At 38.8% G+C, this 19,126-nt stretch overlaps 2 protein-coding genes across 3 annotated transcripts in view; both read right to left on the reverse strand.

The window, feature by feature from the left end:
* The window catches only part of LOC309401894 (uncharacterized protein), a 395,822-nt gene that overhangs the window by 244,658 nt on the left and 132,038 nt on the right, over positions 1-19,126 (reverse strand). The window lies entirely within an intron of this gene.
* The window catches only part of PLCD3 (phospholipase C delta 3), a 78,624-nt gene that overhangs the window by 31,154 nt on the left and 28,344 nt on the right, over positions 1-19,126 (reverse strand). For both annotated transcript variants that reach the window (XM_081971199.1, XM_081971198.1), the window contains exons 2-4: positions 11,233-11,394; positions 2,932-3,160; positions 1,986-2,115 (exon numbers count right to left, since the gene is read on the reverse strand). In XM_081971199.1, coding sequence (XP_081827325.1) covers positions 1,986-2,115; positions 2,932-3,160; positions 11,233-11,394 — 521 coding nt within the window. The remainder of the gene's footprint in view (positions 1-1,985; positions 2,116-2,931; positions 3,161-11,232; positions 11,395-19,126) is intronic.

Consider the following 19,126-nt stretch of genomic DNA (forward strand, 5'->3'; position numbering starts at 1 on the left):
CAGAACTGGTCAGAACCTGCTGAGCAGGGACGTGCAGTCAGGGGAGGCAGGGGAGGCAGAGCCTCACCTCTCATTATGAAATAATAATATATAATAATAATAATAATATCCACAAGGGAGTTTCATATATATAAGAGGAAGAGGAGGGAGGAGGAGGAGCGTGCGGGGCGGTGCCAGCTGGGCAACCGGCGGAGGCAGGAGGGTTCTCAGAAGCGCCAATAACCTTCCTGCCTCCGCTGTACTTTGCGCGCTCCTCGCGACTGCAATAGACATCCAGAAGTGACAGGGGCTTGATGACGTTGCTGCAGCTGCCATGAGCGGACGGACGGAAGTAGCCAGAGTGGCGCCGAGGCAGTCTGGCGGACGAGTGACTGAGGATCAGGCTGCCTGATCCTCCATCGCTCGCTCACTCGCTCTTTCATCCACCCGGACCCCTTGGCGCCACTCTGGTTACTTCCGGCCGGCCGCGCCCAGCAGCGACGTTGGCGACATCATCAAGACGAAGTGGCTTGGAGGCGAAGTGCTTTGCAGTGCTTTTCTGTGCGTCTGGCGTTTAGGTAGATAGCCGGATGTCCTAAATGCCAGACGCACAGAAAAGCACTGAAAAGCAGCTGCTGTTGGGGATCGCGGAGCGTGAGCCGGCGGAGCGCGCTCCGCAATCCTTTTCTGTGCGTCTGGCGTTTAGGTAGATAGCTGGATGTCCTAAATGCCAGACGCATAGAAAAGCAGCAGCTGTTGGGGATCGCGGAGCGCGAGCCGGCGGAGCGCGCTCAGGAAGGCGAGGAATGGGATCGCGTGTGCTGGAGGCTGAGGCAGCCTCAGTCTCCAGCACACGTGGTCCCATTCCCCGCCTTCCTGATGACGTCACCAGCCTCACCAGTCATAAACCTCACTGCACCTCACTGCTGCTGAATTTATTTATTTATTTATTTATTTCTTAGATTTTTAGACCGCCCCCTCTCCCAAAAAGGGACTCGGGGCGGTGTACAGTCAATGCAAATAAAATACAGTCATAACAATAAAATACATTTAAAATACATTTAGAGGGGGAGATAGACTGTACAAGAAATAAATACCTAAAAACATTCCAATTAAAACCCCAAACCCAATTAAAATAAATTCCCGGGAGGTAAAACTAAGAAAGTGCCAGGCCAGCTGATTGAAATAGGTGAGTCTTTAACTTTTGACGGAAGGAACGGAGGTCGGTGGTAGTTCGAATGTCAGGGGGGAGGTCGTTCCAGAGGGTTGGGCCCATCACAGAGAAGGACCTACTCCTAGGTGTCACCCGCTGGCATTGCCTAGCGGACGGCACCAGGAGGAGCCCCTCCCTGTGTGAGCGGATAGGTCGCAGGGACGAGTGTGGTAGGATGCGATCCTGCAGATAACTAGGTCCTGTGCCATGGAGCGCTTTAAAGATGGTGATCAATACCTTGAAACGCACCCGAAAGGCCACAGGTAGCCAGTGCAGCTCGCGCAGGAGAGGTGTTACGTGGGAGTAACGTGTACTCCCCATAATAACCCGCGCGGCTGCGTTCTGAACTAGCTGCAGTCTCCGGATGCGTCCCAAGGGAAGCCCCATGTAGAGAGCATTGCAGTAGTCCTCTGCTATACCACCTCTGCTATAACAGCAAGCGTAATGAAAGGGAAACTAAGAGAAGAAACAAAGGAGTATTCATTATGTTGTAGGACTGATCAAAACAGTAACATCTTTTGGGTGGGAAATACATATTATATACATTACTCCAGAAACTCAAGGCCAAATAACATTGTGAGGTAGATTGCTCTATGAAACAATAGTTCAAAATCATCTAGAGAATTTCCACAGCAGATAATGGACTTAAACCTCAGTCTTTGTCCAAAATTTTAACTAGTACAGGAAACTATGGAACATACGAAGCTGTCAAAGCACCTTTTGAATATAAAGCTACTGCTGAAAAAGGCATGAAACAGAACCTAGAAGGCAAGACAGAGAATAATATGAATACCTTAAAGAGCTGATAAGCATAGATGTCATTCATATCTATGTTTACTATTCGTAACATGTTTTTGATCTCTTTGAAACTCATCTTATTGTCGTTGTTCTTGTCAGCTTCATGTAAGATGCCATGGATCCAGGTAAGGCCTAATGTAAGGACAATATAAAAAACTGGGAAGCATCTGCCTAAAAATTTAAATTCACTCTCCTTCTGTCTTACATAGTTAATTTAAGAAAATTGTGAAGATGAGTCTTAATACAAATTTTTAAGAAAAAGGGAAGTTGGGGCACATTTTAAATGCAGGATACAAAGGTATCAGCTATCCACAAATATTTGATTGAGCAATTTCTATCTAATTTGTAGACATATGATTAAAATGTCTTTATCAAATTCAAGTTGTAAGAAAAGAAGCAATTTCTGTCCATATAACCTATTCCAGAAAAAAATAAATAGCTGCTTCTAAAGCCAATAACTTCTCCTTTGTTTAGGTAAGAGTTTTCAAATAGAGAATGGCTACATTCCAGCAAGATCACTGCCATAGAATTCCTTTGCTGATGCATTTTGACCTTTGAGGCATAAATCAACTTTTGACTCTGTGGCCATTGCCCTGCATACAGTATAATGGTATAACAGCATTCCCCTGCCATGGAAGATGCTACAAGATAGTAGGGGTAAGATGCTTCCTAATTCTATTTGCTTCTTTTGTGCATCACCCATGCACAGCAACCCATGAAACCAAATGTGGCTTCAAATCCCATTTCAAATATGTATTTTTAAAACTCAGGTGTCTATACTTAACACAAGCTGAGGCACAGATTTTAAAAAGAGAAAGGTGGATTTTGTACTGATTCAGCAAAAACTTCCTTTCTCTTTTTAAAATCTCTGCCTCAGCTTTAAGGAGAGAATAATATCTATCACAGTTCTAAGTCTTTGCTGATATAGAAATAAAGGATATTGCTCAAGCTTTTCTTGCTGGTTCATGGCTTCACATCTGACCATCAGTTTTGTGAGTCCCCTCACCCACTGCTGGGCTTCAGTCCCAGTCCGAGCAGCCAAATCCAGGTTTTTCCGTTTCCCCCTGAAGACTATAGTGAAGCACTGCTCTTCTGCAAAAGAACCACCAAATTTCCGAAGCCCCTCAGATTGGTAACCTTCACGTACACTTTCAACATGGAGGATGGAGACTGAAAGACAAGGCATCAAAGGGAGTCATTCATGGAGAGAGATAAAAATTAAAAATATTCTAGGTGTCTCAACTCACCGAATACCTAACGCTTTCAGTGGAAATGTTTTCATTTGCCAAAAGAAAGCAGGGGAAGACTATAGTTGCCTCGCACCATGGGATGAATTGTATATATATTTAATACATAAACAAATAGTAGAGCATAGAATGAGCAGGCAAAAGACTCAAGATTCAACTCATAATATTTCACCACAGGTCTGGAAAAGCCAGTCTCTGAGACCCTGGAGAATGGGTGTCATTAGTGCCAATTAACCCTTCCTGATCTGATGTCTCTCAACCATACTGAATTCCATCTCCCATCATTCCAGGTCAGAAGACAGAAGGTGGGTCCAAAGTAGGGGAAGCAGTGTTTGGCTGTGATATAAGGTAGTTTTCTTTATTTCCCACCCAAGAGTCTATCAAGAACTCATAAGAAAAAAAGTTGTCCAGAATAAAGATTTTATGATGCCTGGGCAGAATGGGAATAATAATCTAGGACTCCTAGAAGAAGAGGCAAATATCAGACCAGGATGTGTTTTATTTTGTTCACTTTAATTGATTCAAACATTTCTCATTTATCAGTAAAATTTTAAATACCTCTGAAAAAAAGGATCCAACTTAGGAGATAACTATTGGCTTGATCAGCCGAGGAAATGGACCACCTCTTCTCTGTTAGGCTATCTCAAATATTGTTTCTTGAACTTCTTGCTCTCAGGACCCCCTTTTCACTTTTAAAAATTATAGCAGAGCTTTTGTTTATATGGTTTATACAGGTACGGGTATAATTATGATTTCACAGGAACGCTGAGAGGGCCTTGAAGGATCCCCAGACCACACTTTAACAAAGACTGCCCTAGAGTTCATCACAGACTGCAAATTTCCCTTCTGTCAGATATCCACAAGAAGCCCATTTACACTGGCTTCCTAATGTTGGTTTAGAAGTTCTTATAGTTTGGAAAGTAGAAGGCAAGAAGTTTTGGGAAAAGGTGAAACAAGAAATGGAATCTGAAAGGTCAAATTTTTCAACCCTCTTTTCTCTTGAAGGCAGTGATTGAAATTATTCCTTTTAGGGGTTAAAAATGCACACTACCTGCGGAAGCAGGTACACCTATATTCTTAGTGCCTCCCTCCCTCCCCTTCAAGCCAAATGGATCTGTCTTGTGACATAGTCTTATTCTGTGAGGAAAAATTAATAAGAACTCTTGAAAAATGAAGCAAAAATGTAATGATTTCTGCCACTAAAATCACAGCCCAACATGAAAGTAAAAAAGGGGAGAAGAAAAAAAAAACCTGCCATCTGTGAAAGCAATAACAACAATGGTGAATGGAGTCAACACAATCCCACTACTTCTCCATTGCTTCGGATTACTAATAGGCTTCCAGCCCAAAATCAAGAGCTGGTAATGAGCTACAAGTCCCATACAGCAAGAATTAATTCTCTCATAACATGGTGGAAAGACCTATGAAGTGAGGAGGATACATGAGACAACAGGAATTCTCTGTGTGGACGTCTTATTTTAGAACTCTTTCCCTAAGAGGTTCATTAAAACTTCCTCTGTCAAAGCTTTTAGAATATTTTTCACCACTTTTTAATTCTAGCCAAATCTTATTGGTGTCTATCTTGGGAGAACCTTTTTACTGTTGACTTACTGCAACTGCTGCTTTTAGAATTTTGATTTATATTGTTGTTGAGTTTATACTTTTAACTTGTTTACCTAGAGTCATTTGGGTTGGATGGGATGTGAATTTAAATAAATAAATAATCTGCAGTATATCATTGCTATATAACAGTGACGGCTAACTTTTTTGGCACTGGGTGCTGAAATTGGAGTGTGCATGTGCGCGCACCAGAACACCAGAACCCAAAAGAGAGCAGCTGGCCAGTATGCATGTGTGTGGCCGCCAGCTGCTCTTCTGAGTTCTGTTACACACATGCATGCTGGACAGCTGGTCTGGCAAACAAGTGCACTGACCAGCTGCTCTCTTCTGGGTTCCGGCGCATGACGGTACACCAACAGCTGGCTGGGGCATATACATGTGACGGAATCCAGAAGAGCAGCTGGGGACGGTGTATGCCCACAGAGAGTGCTCTGTGTGCCACCTCTGGCATGTATCCCATAGGTTCATAATCACGGCTATATAACATGGGTCCCCCATCCCTGCGCCACGGACCCGTACCAGTCCGCGGCCTGTTGGCAACTGGGCACACAAGCAGCAGGCAAGTGCACAAAGCTTCATTTGTGCATGTATGGGAGCTAGGCTGTGTGTACAAAACCATCCCCACTCTGCCACCATGCCTGTCTATGGAACTAGAAAGGTTGGGGACTGCTGCTCTATAATCCTTTGCATTGTAGGAGACATATTTTTCCAATGGGTTTGCCCTAGGGTTGCCAGGTCTGCTTCCAAAAAATAGCGGACAAACGGGGGGGGGGGGGTTAAGTAGTTAAAAAAAATTACAATTAAATTATATATTTTCTTACAAACATTTTAACACGTATTAAAATAATCACTTCAAAACTTTACTTAAATTTCAAAACATCAAATATATTATAATATGTAAAATATTAAATTACATTTTACTTTGCTGTCGTGTGTATTTTTTATTTGACTACGCAGCTTTGATCAATTCTTTGTGTTTAAGGAATAATTCTTTAATTTCAGTACAACATTGAGAAATATTAAAAAATATACAAAGTTCACTTCGAACTGATGGTACAAGCAGTCGGTTACGTTTGTCAGCCCACAAATTTCCCATGATGCTGAAAATTCGTTCAACTTTTGCATTTGATACTGGAATTGATGCACAATACTGGAACAGTTTCAGTAAATTCGGAGCTGACTCTTTCTTGAAAAAGTACGTCCACTTTTCAAGGGATGAATCGCCCTGCAGATGAACATAAACTTCTTCTAAGGCAGAAATTTCATCGAAGAGAGTGTTGGGTGAAAGTTCTTCTCGCCATGATGATAATAACCAGATGTTCATCATTTCTTCTAAAGTTGGAGGATTATTGCGATCAATTAGATTGAAACAATTTAGCATCTCATATACTGAATCGGTGAAATTATACCACTTTTCTAGGTACGCAATGGCTCTTTGATACACATTGATGGCTTCTTTCTTGAACTTTTGCACGGCATTCTCAGGCAAATGTTTTTTACATAAGGCAAATAAAACTTTCATTCCAAAAAAACTGCTCATCGTATTTTTTTTGCAAAGAATCACGCAGCTTACACATGATAATTTGAAGATCACATGCAAGAAAAAACTTGCTTTCCAGCTTCAGTAGGGTGTCTTGCATTATTGACATGAAGAAGTGCGTGAAATATAAATACAATTCTGAAATTGTTGGTTCATCGTCCTTTGCGAGTTCATTTTCCTAATCCGAAATAAGGTTCCAGATAACCTTATGGCACTCATCAGATCCAAGACAAATAAAATACGATTTTAGAGGTATCCAGTTTAAAGAAGTCTTTCGACCGCTTTAAACAAACTTAACCAACGTGTTGGAACATGGTGCAAAACTTCATGGAATTCTGACTTGCTAAATTCACTGAAGCTATGTATTTGTGTTTTATACTGAGAACTGATTCAACTGATGGCTATTACTAAAGATTAACCTAATATTACTTACATGGTGATTTAATTAGAACACAGCAAAATAGTATTTACATAAAAACAATGATTAACTTTTATGTTTCTAATGCTTCAATGAAATCTTTGGTTTGACAAATTCGCGCTCTACATATTGAGGCTAGTACTCATTGAACCTCAAATGATGATACGTTATTGAGTGTTCCAAAACATACCTATCCAACTAAGAAAAAAGTATAATATAAATATGATAGGTAAATGCGAGTTAAGAAAAATAGTATGTAAATAATTTTATATACTTTTATTAAATGTCTTGTGAAACAATTGAGTATGATTAATAATTTTTTCGGAGAATCGAGTTCAATGGATATTCAATCTTTGTCTCATTCTAACTTATGAAAAAAAAAGACAAAACACGATTCTCCTATCCTTATTCTCTTAGACTGCACCGCTTTAGATTACGTACCATTTCATCATAAAGCTTTTGAATTTAAAAAATGTCCACTATTTTGTGAAAAAAAATAGTGAACATAATGTGAAAAAAGCAAACTATCCGCTCAAATAGTGGACACCTGGCAACCTTAGTTTGCCCACTCCACTCATACTGGCAGAACGGACTACTGCAGACCACATCAGTCAAGTAATTGTGGCTGGTGAGGTCCAGGAGAAGAGCCTTTCCTATCATGGTCCCCACTCCTAGGAACGTCTTGCTATTGGAGGTGAGATCCTCTCCCTCCCTCCTGATCTTCAGGAAACACTTTAAAAGTTGGTTGTGCCCATTGGAGTATGGAGCCCTGAAGAAGCTGTTGACTGGAGATTATTGGTCCACTAACAGAGAAGGTACAATCACCTCTCCACTGCAAACCTGTGGTTATTTTTAAACTTCCAATACAATACAATAGTAGAGTTGGAAGGAACCTTGGAGGTCTTCTAGTCCAACCCCCTGCCTAGGCAGGAAACCCTATACCGTTTCAGACAAATAGCTATCCAACATCTTCTTAAAGACTTCCAGTGTTGGGGCATTCACAACTCCTGGAGGCAAGCTGTTCCACTGATTAATTGTTCTGTCAGGAAATTTCTCCTCAGTTCTAAGTTGCTTCTCTCCTTGATTAGTTTCCACCCATTGCTTCTTGTTCTACCCTCGGGTGCTTTGGAGAATAGTTTGACTCCCTCTTCTTTGTGGCAACCCCTGAGATATTGGAACACTGCTATCATGTCTCCCCTAGTCCTTCTTTCTATTAAACTAGACATACCCAGTTCCTGCAACCATTCTTCATATGTTTTAGTCTCCAGTCCCCTAATCATCTTTGTTGCTCTTCTCTGCACTCTTTCTAGAGTCTCCACATCTTTTTTACATCGTGGCGACCAGAACTTGTTTTAATCTTTTGTAATTTTAAATTGTTTTTATATATGTATGTTTTATTACACGGTAAGCTGCTCAGAGTCACTTTGAACCACAAGATGGGTAGCATATTAATTAATAATTAATTGATTAATTACATGTAGAAGCACTTCAGTTCAAGTGAAACCAATCCTAGACATATTGGCCAATTTGCCCTTCAACATTTCCCCACTGTCTATGAAATGCCTTTGCTTCCACCTCATCATGTATGTGAATTAGTTATAATTTCTGAAAATCCTAGTTTGGAGGATTTGAATCTCCACGTCTGACATAGCAACATAAAAAAGGAAATGATACAGTACATTAGTTACTTTTGATTAGTTCTTGTGGGTGCAATGACTCTGAGTGATGATTTCAGAAAAAGGATTCTTAGTATTTCACATAAAAAACATTATGCAGTCTTTCAACATATATTCCTGATTCAGATTTTCTCTGGAAAAAAATCAGTACAGTGGAAATAATGGAAAACAATGGGAGAATAATTAATGTAAGGCAATCTCAACATTCTATGTAAAGGAAGATAGGGAGGGTAGGTTTGCATAGCTGTGATAGGAAGTTAACATATATTAACGTGACAGAAAGCAAAAAAAAATGGTGTTAGAGGGAGTTGCATGATCATAGAAAACATGGTTTAGTTCAGGAGAGGAAGAAACATTTGAAACTAATTCTATCTTAATTATATCAGAAATAAATTCATCTGGAAAACTGCTTTTATGACTTTTCAAGATGTTATTATGTTACCCTATGAGCAATTAAAATATTTTCAGAAATAGTTTTGTTTCCAAGTGAGGATCTATGGCTGATGTCTTTGAAAGACCGGGAATGGCATTGCAGGAGAGATTAGCAGCCGGATGGTAAATTCTGACTGTCCGTCGTTCTTTCTGGACAAAGAAGAGATCGTGAGACCACCCACTTGGGTCCTAGACAGTTGTTCCTCATGAGAAGACTGTATGCCTGGTCTAGAAAGTTACCCCATGACAGAGATGGATAACAAGAGCATCTGACTGACAGTTATCACAGGTAATTTCACTGTCACATGCCCAAGCAAGTCTGTATTTCAAAAAAAACCCTACACCCAAGCTTTTATACTTAGCAGTAAAGCCATAATTCAACATATTTAATCTTCATGCATTTTTCCCTTGCCTCACCCTGTCTTAATAAAGTATACCTATCTTTCAAAATGTATTCCAGCAAGGCAGTGCTACCCCTATCAAGTTAAAAAAAATGTCCAAAGAAAACAAATAAACCCATGCCTTCCTACCTCACACCCTGTTCTCAGAGGAATCAACTATGAGTAACTCATACAGGAGTCAGGAGAGTACAAGTATTTCTTGTTTGTGAATGGGAAGAGTTATTTTCACAAATTAACAGCCTAAGCCATGAATCAGGAAGTCCTCAATCATAATTCTTTTTTTATATAATTGACCACCTATTCCTCTCCTACTACTCTCTCCCTTTTTTTTCTTTTTTAGGAATATTGTAATTGTTTTCAGTATAGGTACAAAAGGTAAGTCAGAAACAAAGAACTAAAACAGAACAAGAATGCAAAAACATAAGTCATATCCATTAGATAATTAGAGCCATTAATAAAATATTTCTGACCACGTGGTAAAATAGTGATCCATTTCAGAGTTCATAGGTGGAAAGTAAATATCTTAATCAAAGATTTAAAAAGTCTCGTATGGCAGAAACCTTTCACTGAAGTAAAACAAACATTTAACTCCTTATGCATTATTACATAAATTCTGAATGTTTGATACAGTTCAATATCACCTGTAAGCCTTATTTAATTACTGCCCAATTAACAGTGTGGCAGTTAGAAATTAAATTGATGCTAATTTTGTCTATCACTACAATTCTTTTCTTGAAAAGAAGATCAGAAGTAAAAGGCTTCATGATTTAATGAATATTGATATAGTTATAAGTATTAAGAAAAATAATAGACATATTATTTAACTGTGAACTGACAATCTGTCTTTAAAAAAAGAACAACAGTGACATATTCAAATGTAATGAGCACCATATCTTTCAATTAAACCTTTTCTTTGAATCTGGTGCAATTGTTTGCTTTTTTTCATTTTCTTCATACAAAAATAGATTACCAGACTCACAACTGTTGCATAAAACAGCTAAAAACTATAACAACAAAAGAAGGAAATAGTGAGGAAATATAACCCATGTGAAATTAAAGTTGAGATGGTTGCTTTTGTGTGGGATCTCGTTAGCTAAAATGTGTTAGGATTTTTGAAATGTTTTACTCTGTATAACAAAGTCTACGTGATATTCTATATTTATTGAAAATAATTAATCTTTTGCAAAAGGATATGAAAATAATTTTGCTCTGCTTTCAAGCTCCATTTTTTTCATATTTAAATAAACATTTCATATCTGACTTAAATGGGAAGATGAAAATGACAACTGGTGCATACAAACAAGAAAAGCTTGAATGAAAATGTGATGCTCTGATGACAGTTTTATATTGAATTACATTAATCCCAGGAAAGACAAAATTTAGCTGTGATTACCTGTGAGAAAATAATACTGTCAAAGACAGTCAGGATTTTTTTTTAAAAAAATGATTTTTTTTTGTCTTGTCATAGATATGGATTGTAGCCTCCAATAAGCATCTTGAATAAACAATCACTACAGTACTATGCTAACATTTCCCCCACAATGGTGGAAATCTTTGAAGACATAGATCAGAAGGAAATTTATAATACATGATCCATAATTAGATAAATGTGCGTGTGTGTTCCTTTTCTCTCTATCACTATAGTCCTCTTCCATGCAAAATTTCATGAATCACCATCTTTTCTCATCAACATCAATTTTCAAACTAATTGAGCTTATCAACATTGAACGTCAAAGACAGAAAGATCTCTGAGTTCTTAATTCTGGAGTAAGCCACAGCATGATTTCTCTAAGTGATTAGCCCAGAAATACTTCAAATACTAGATCATAAGAATGTAGGTTAAACAGATGGAATTAACACATTTAGTAAAATTCAGAATAAAACACTTGTAAATACTTTGAAACTTACAAATATGCTTGGAGCGAGCCTTTTTAAAACGAGTCTCAAACCAGATAGACATCCCATCTTCAAGAAGCCGGAACAGCCTTTGTTTCTGGGGCTGATAATTCTTGACTTTCCAGAAAAAGGTTCCCTGCAGCATCACTTTAACATCTTCATCATCTGTCAAACCTGGAGAGAAAGCGATAGGGGGCAAAGATGAAACAAATTTAGTACTTAATGTGCATCTTGAATTAAAAGAGCAAGAGGCATTGCTTTTTACCATGATTTAGAACTCAATTGCAGGAACTTTGTTTTCTGGGCAAATCTTGGAATCTGTAAAATACTAGGTCAAATGAACTTTTCACTTATCTATAATTAGCCAACACCATCCAGAAGAATTTAAGAGGCAAGAAAACAACTACAGTTTACATTTTCCTTTCTCCCCATATTTTGGTTTTAAAAAGCCTGTATCCTGACATTTGGGGGGGGGGGGGAGTCGTTTTATGGTAAGGTTTGGAAACTCTTACAGTACTTCTTAAGATCCAATTATCACCTGCACATTTTCTGATTCTTTGTCAACACCAATATGATTCAGAACAATGATACAATGAAAAATGAGCCAACTTCCAAAACAGGCAAACCCAAAGGTCAGAAGAAGACAAAGACAAAAGTGGGGTGACTGGGTTTGGATCTGAAAGTGGAGTTTTAGATCCAAAAAACAAAGCACAGGCAATTACTCAAATAGTCAAGATATTCGAGTTTACGAATCAAACCAAGATCAACGTCATACAGAACAAGTCATGTCTTTACTGGGTCCTGAATCCATTGATCCAAATTGTTATATTATACCTCCAATGACAGCACAGATTTTGGTAACAGCAAAGGTTAGCCAGAAACTGCCATTCTCAAGAACTGAATCTGGTGCATAGAAATAATAGCAAACTTGGAATCTATAGTTGGCTCCAAACGCAGCCACCTACCTTTTGACCCAGTTTACTCATTTCAATAGTATAATTACAACCATGTAGGGATTGCTTTAGCTGCTGGTAGGCTTCCAGGCTTCCAAGGTGCTGCACTGTTACCTACAATGCTCTTAGAAGATCTTCTACCTTACACATTAGTATATTCTCTAGACACGAGAGGATGTACTAAATGCCTACTCATGAAAATCTGTGGCTCAAGATACAGAAAGGAATATTTCCTCATTCAGCTGACCTCCAAGGTCACCTTCTTATACTTTAACAAACAGATGGAAAAACGTCCTTAAAATGTCCCTAAATCCCCCAGGGCATTTAGAGATGTTTAACCGAGGACAGCAACAAGTATTTTTTTTAAAGTTTGTTTGTTTGTTTGTTTGTTTTTATTGGATTTATATGCCGCCCTTCTCCCAAAGGACTCAGGGCGGCGTACAACATTAAAAAACACACATTCCAAAAGTTAAAAAGAAATTAAATGCATATCCAAAAAAAACCAAACTGAATTGATAGGACAATACATTTAAAAAAAGTACTATGCATGGACCTTATTGGGATTTTAAGTCCTACAATTAGGAGGCGTACATTATTGCAACTGTAAACCTAAGACCATGGATCATGTTTATATCCTATCAGTAAACAATAATGTTTCCACATCAGCAACAGATTTATCAAACTCTAGATCAGGGGTGTCAAACTCAAGGCTTAGATCTGGCCACAGGGGCACCCTGGAAACAGCAAAGGACTGGCCCACAGTGCCTCTGCCAGAGAAAACAGAGCTCTGTTTTTGCTGGCAGAGGGCTGCAGGAGGCTGTCATGGCCGAAAACAGAGCCTCGACGAGTGGCGGAAAGCTGGCCACACCCATCCCAGCCATACACGCATAGGTCAAACACAACCCTAATGCAGCCCACAACGAAATAAAGTTTGACACCCCTGCTCTAGATAGACAGTTCTACCTAACTGGGGAGCAGAGGAATATTTATTCTGATGAGTAAGCAGATGTGCAAGTCTGTTCAAATTGGCAAATGTAAGACATTCAAGGTTTGAACAGCTCCCTGATATGGATATGCTGTATCCTAATTCCTGTCAACCTCAGCCTTCATGGCTCAGAAGATGGTTGGAATGTGGAAAACATTGAAGAACTGACAAAACGCACATAACAGAGAAGTAGTTCAATATTACTTTTCATTGTGGTTTAAATTTTCTAAAAATGAAAGCAAAAAAAGAGCAGTATTATACTTGGAATAAGGAAAATAAAAATGGAAATACAAACAATGAATTTCCATAAACAGTAAATGGGATGCATATAACTAAATATATTCAGTTTGATCCATAGGATGCAAAGTTACTTCACCTTTTATTCTGGAAAAATAGATAAAAACTATGGTCAATCTCTGTTACCAGTTTCTGATGCCCAAAGGGACAAATAGATGGGATTATACTCAATATTCAATCTGCAGGTAAAAGGTTTAATAGCCAAATTAAAGATTGCTTTTTCTGCCACATTCAGAAATTAAGTGGGCAATTGTATTGAAGAAGCATTCATTATATTTCTTATTAAATTATTATCCTCCACTTTCTGTTGGGGCCTACATAGTTTCAATGTTTGGATAACAGAAAAAAATGCAAAACAAAGACACACACTATCATTATATATTAAGAAATTCCAAGCGCAGGTGGGGCAGGTATTTTTCTATGCCACGCCTGGCCAGCCACTTATACTGAAATCTATCAGCAGAAATAGTTCAGTTCCTATAAATAGATGAGGAAAGTAATAGAAACAGGCACAGAGATAAGATTCATTTTGATGCCATTTAAAAAAAACAAAAGAAAAGCAGTAAATTCAATCTACAAAAAGCACACATGACTGAAATCTGGATTATTCAAGATACACATGAAAATTTCTGAATGAATCTATTATAACTTTTTTTTAGAAAGAAAAACTGCATAAAGCATTACATAATTTGGAAATCATTCTATAATAATATATCTTGGCAAACAACGTAGCAAGTAATTTGGGGGGGGGGATTTAAATGTTCCATGCATGTTTACATATACAAACAAACATGCAGTGTATGTACATATGGCTCAGGCAAGCAAGAGCAGATATGAAATTTGTGGAAGTACTGGTAGGAACAGCACTAATGTGAGGCACTGGTGAGTGGGTGGGCGTGGGCACGCACATGTGTGCATGTGTTGACTCCTGATGACTGCCCGGGCTAGTTTCTACAGTTTTCTTGGCATCATTTTCAGAAGTGGGTTGCCATTGTCTGCTTCCTAGGGCAGAGAGGAAGTGGTGAGTCCAAAGTCACCCAGCTGGCTTTGTGTCTAAATTGGGACCAGAAATCACAATCTTCCTGTTTCTAAGGTAGCTTGATGATTTAACCACTACACCACAATGGCTCTATGACACACTGTTGGAAGAACATTAATTATTCAGTCCAGACCCTCTTTCAAAATATTTCCATGCATTCCCCTCCATTTCTTTCACCCTACAGAAACTATTTTTTGATGAAAACAACCCTCTTTACATTCTGGTTCTCCTCACAATAGGTTGCACTTTTTGTGCTCTCTCTTCCCTCTGGTTTCAGACTTCCCTGGAAGCACACTGCCACTTGAGTTTTTGGGACTGGTTAAATAACTCTGTTGTACAGCTTTAAGAAAAGAAGGAGTTCCAAGCAGTTCAGCCTCTGGGTAATCAACAGACTACTATAGGACACAATTTGTTGCCTCCATATGTTTTCGTGTTCTATCCCTTAGAGCAACTGATTGTAAACAGGCAATTTATACCACAGGAAAATGAAATTAGAATCAGATTAGATTAAAATGGTTGCTAGATTAAAGAAACGTATAGGGCTCAGGGTAGGAAAAGGCCAGCCTTTTCTTCTTAGATATTCTTTTTATATACTTAAAATGTAACTCCAAATAGTATCCTTGGTCTGGAATGGGACAACTCACTGCAGCCAACTCGCCACAGCCAACTTGCCATGGGACAATTCTCTACGGCCAACTGACCACGGGACGAGAATTACACTAATATTGAAGAAGCCATGGAATAGAATAATTCAAGAAAGGATGCCAAAGGAGGGACAAAATGAAATCTGAATGACAAAAAATAAAATGTTTTTGAATCATTTTAAATAATTAAATTTAATTGTTGATTAATTGTTGTTGCTCCACAGCAAGTTGTCCTGTGACAAGTTGACCATGGCGAGTTGTTCTGCAGTGAGTTGGCTGGGTTAGGTTGGCTGTGGCAAGTTGGCTATGGCAAGCTGACATAGACCTTGCTGGGTCTGCCTAATGGGGAGAGACCAGCCAGCTCATCTACATTTGCTTGTGTTGCTTCACCTAGAGAGTAACAGTGCCTAAACTGGACACCCCCCTGAAGAACTGAGAGGAACAGAAGACTCTCCCTTCAACTTTTCAAGCAAGCAAGAATTAGTGTATGGCTACACTAAGCCAATCCATTGAAATTACACTTCCCCCAACTAGAATACCAAGATGCAACTGAGACATTTTGCTTAGACACAAGCATGTCTTCATCCTGCTCCTGCAAAGAAGTGGTTAACTGTATCTCCAGCAAAGCTAACAGGAATAGCTCTCTCCACCAATTGAGTGGACTGTAGGTCAAGTTAAAGCATAGACACATTCCTTTCTTTAAAACTTCAATGCTACTTCCTCCTGATGCAAGAACTTCTCTAATGGAAAACCTGTACCACACGTACACACAGAGAGACGTTCAGCCAAAAGCGATAACAGCATGAGCAGCAAGGGAAGAAGTAATTGAAATTGGAAATTTTAATAAATGGAATTTAGTAAATGCATATTCTATGTCTTTACTACCTACTGTATTGTTACAATGAATGTTTTTCCAGTGAAGAAGAAAATGGAAATGCCTCTCAGCTCAGAAATAGAATAGCCAGGCCATTTTTACAGGACAGAATAATGTGGAGAAATAAAAGTGACTGAAGAAGTGTGGGGTGGGGGTGGAAAAAATGTCCAGTTTCTAAATCTCTCTCCGACCTCAAATCAGCAAAACAAAGAAAAAAAGAAGCATAAATACAGAGGGAAATAGAGGAACATCTAGATTGCTGTTTCTCAACCTCTGAGGCTGAAAACTATTGATCTTGCTTGTATTTCCTTCTGTTCACAATATCAAGCATGTACACATACATGTTTTTCAATTCTAAACTTAAAAGGAAATTCAAAAGTGGAGTTGTTTTCCGTACTTCAGGCGGAATAATTTCTTTTCATGATGAGAAATGTCTTGCTCCTGGGCTATAAGGCTCCACTTTGAAGGGAGGAAGTTATTGTTATTTGTTCCAAGAAGGAACACAGGAGTGGTGTAATTTTTGCAGAGATCATGCAAACCCATGGGGTGCTGGAATGTGATGGGGTGGAGGAAGAAAGGTTGGGGATGTTGATACAAAAATGGACAAAGATTCCTGTTTGCAATGCAGCTGACTCCTCATAGAGAGAGCTTCAGTTGTGTTACTGTCATCATCATTCCAATACAGTAAATACAACCAACGCAGCACCACACACAGTGTTATCACTTTTCCAGCTGTTCTGAAGAAGAAGAAAAAGCCACAGCTAGAGATTTTAGCTGATCTTTTAACAAGGAACAACCACATCATCACTGTTGTTTTAAAAAATATTTCTCCTGGCTCTGATGCTTAACTACAATGCAGAGACGACTACAAAAGCTTTGATTTTGGCCAGATCAACTTGTCACTTTCTGTACTTTTCTTTATCCATCCCACAGATCCCATCTGTGTTTTGAGGATTTTGTTTATAGCCAGCTGAGTGGCAGTAGGTCAAAAGGATGTGTAAGACTAACTACAGGATCAGCCATGGATTTAACAGATGTGTTTAACACAGAATTATATTTTCAAAGAGCGTATTATCCCTTGTAGATTGCAACAATAAAAATAAACAAAGCAGATATATATTGTATGAAATTCACATATAAATAATAAAGCATTGATGGGAGCCTATGAATTATTGGATAATACACACAGAGAAAAAAGCAATACAGGCAAGAGATGAAAGTCACCTTAGAGTAAGGATATATTAAGCCTTCAAACGTCTTGATAATGCTTGTTATTCATATTGCATAGTTTAGGAGCACCAGAAACCCCCCACAAGATTTCCAAAATGAAGTGTGAAACAAGGCAGGAATGTGTCAGGAAAAAAGACTTAAACTGCAGGGGTTTAGCAAACTTACAGTAATTTAATTAAAAGCAATTGACTGTTCCAAACAAACACCCTAAACATGTCCACTCAGAAGTGATCTTACAGAATTCATCAAATTGTACTCCAAAGTAAATGTTTATAGACCTAAATCCCACAAACTAAGACTGCTGTGTCATTTTAAAATTGTACAGACCAGAGAAAGCATCAGCTGTTCTGGAGCTTTATTTTCCTATACATTAGATAAAAAGATAGGGGAATCCTGAAAATGCTTATGCCCAACAAAACCAGAATGGATTTATTTTGGGGACAATTTAGTTCATTTCTCATAAACTATCCTTTGTGACTTTTTCCACTCTCTTATCAGACTGGTGTTTTTCAACAAGAAGGGGATGTTCCTTGGCTGCTACACAGAAAGTAAGTAAGACATAATTGCCCTTCCTTAAAACAGCCGACATAATAAATGGTTAGAAATTGGTGATACCAGAAGAGAAGAGACAGACCAGAGAGAGGGGAGGCCTTTCAGTATCCAAGTGTGTATTTTGAGGTAGAAGAAATTAAGCATCCTGGCAAAGCATTGGGAATGACTGCAAATGGAGCATGAGTCTGTAGGATGTGGTTTAAAAAGTCAACATTATTTTTTTAAAAAAACTTGGTCACATTGTTGCAGCTGCCATCTTAACTCTTGTGAGCATACCCTACAGCAGGGGTGTCCAAACTTGAGAACTTTAAGACTTGTGGACTTCAACTCCCAGAATTCTGGGAGTTGAAGTCCACAAGTCTTAAAGTTCCCAAGTTTGGACACCCCTTCCCTGCAGATACTCCTAAAATGGAGATGGTGGTGGAAGCTCCTCATTTTCCGCTCCATGGCAAAAAGCAAGAATCTCCTTCTTTTGTCATCCTTTCTTTATTGTCTTCAGTTGAAATATCACCCTGCTCCCCTTTCTCCAGTACCCAAACCGAGGACGTGCATCATTCAACTACCTCCACTGCCTCTCCTTCACTAACTCTATTGCCTTTCTTTTGTTTTCCTTGTAAAGACTATTTTCTCAATGGATTAATGTCTTCCTTAATCATCATTATTTATCAAATTTAGATACCACCTGTCTCCCAATGATTCTGGGCAGCTTAGAATTTTTAAAACATTTAAGAACGGAACAATAGAAACCATACACACAAACTAAAACTCCAGTAACACAAGACAGAAGAACAATGATGGCAAAGCAAATAAAGCAAGAACAGAAACAAAGAAAATGGAACTAGCCATTCTCTTCAAAGGTCTGTGCAAACAACCAGTTTTGTAAAGCTCTTCAAAACCCAGCAGCATAAAAGTACTTTTTGAATGGGGGCAAAGGGGGGGTTCATTTCAGAGGGCAGGTGCTACTATAGAGAAGTCATATTTAGGGCCCTGATAGGTGGCACTGTTTAATCAATGGAACCCTGAATGCGCCAGTCATGCCAATTCGAACCAGTTGGTTTGATACTATGGGAGACAGACAGTTCTTCAAAAAAAATGAGCCCCTGTACCCTACTTCTTCTTAAACTCAGGCTTTTAAAAAACCTCTTCATTCTCTACAACTATGAGTACAGGCATCCTTTCCAAAAATCAGTCCATTTAGATGTTGTCAACTCATCAGTGCTTAAGTGACACGAGTAATTTTGGGGTTATGGTTCAACTTGATCTGGGGTACTGATGCTCTATTTAATTCTTAATTCAGAATTGAAGAACAATTTGCAACTCTTGATTTGCACT

This window comes from Natrix helvetica, assembly GCF_964273705.1.
Source record: "Natrix helvetica genome assembly, chromosome: Z".
Taxonomy (NCBI): Eukaryota; Metazoa; Chordata; class Lepidosauria; order Squamata; family Natricidae; genus Natrix; species Natrix helvetica.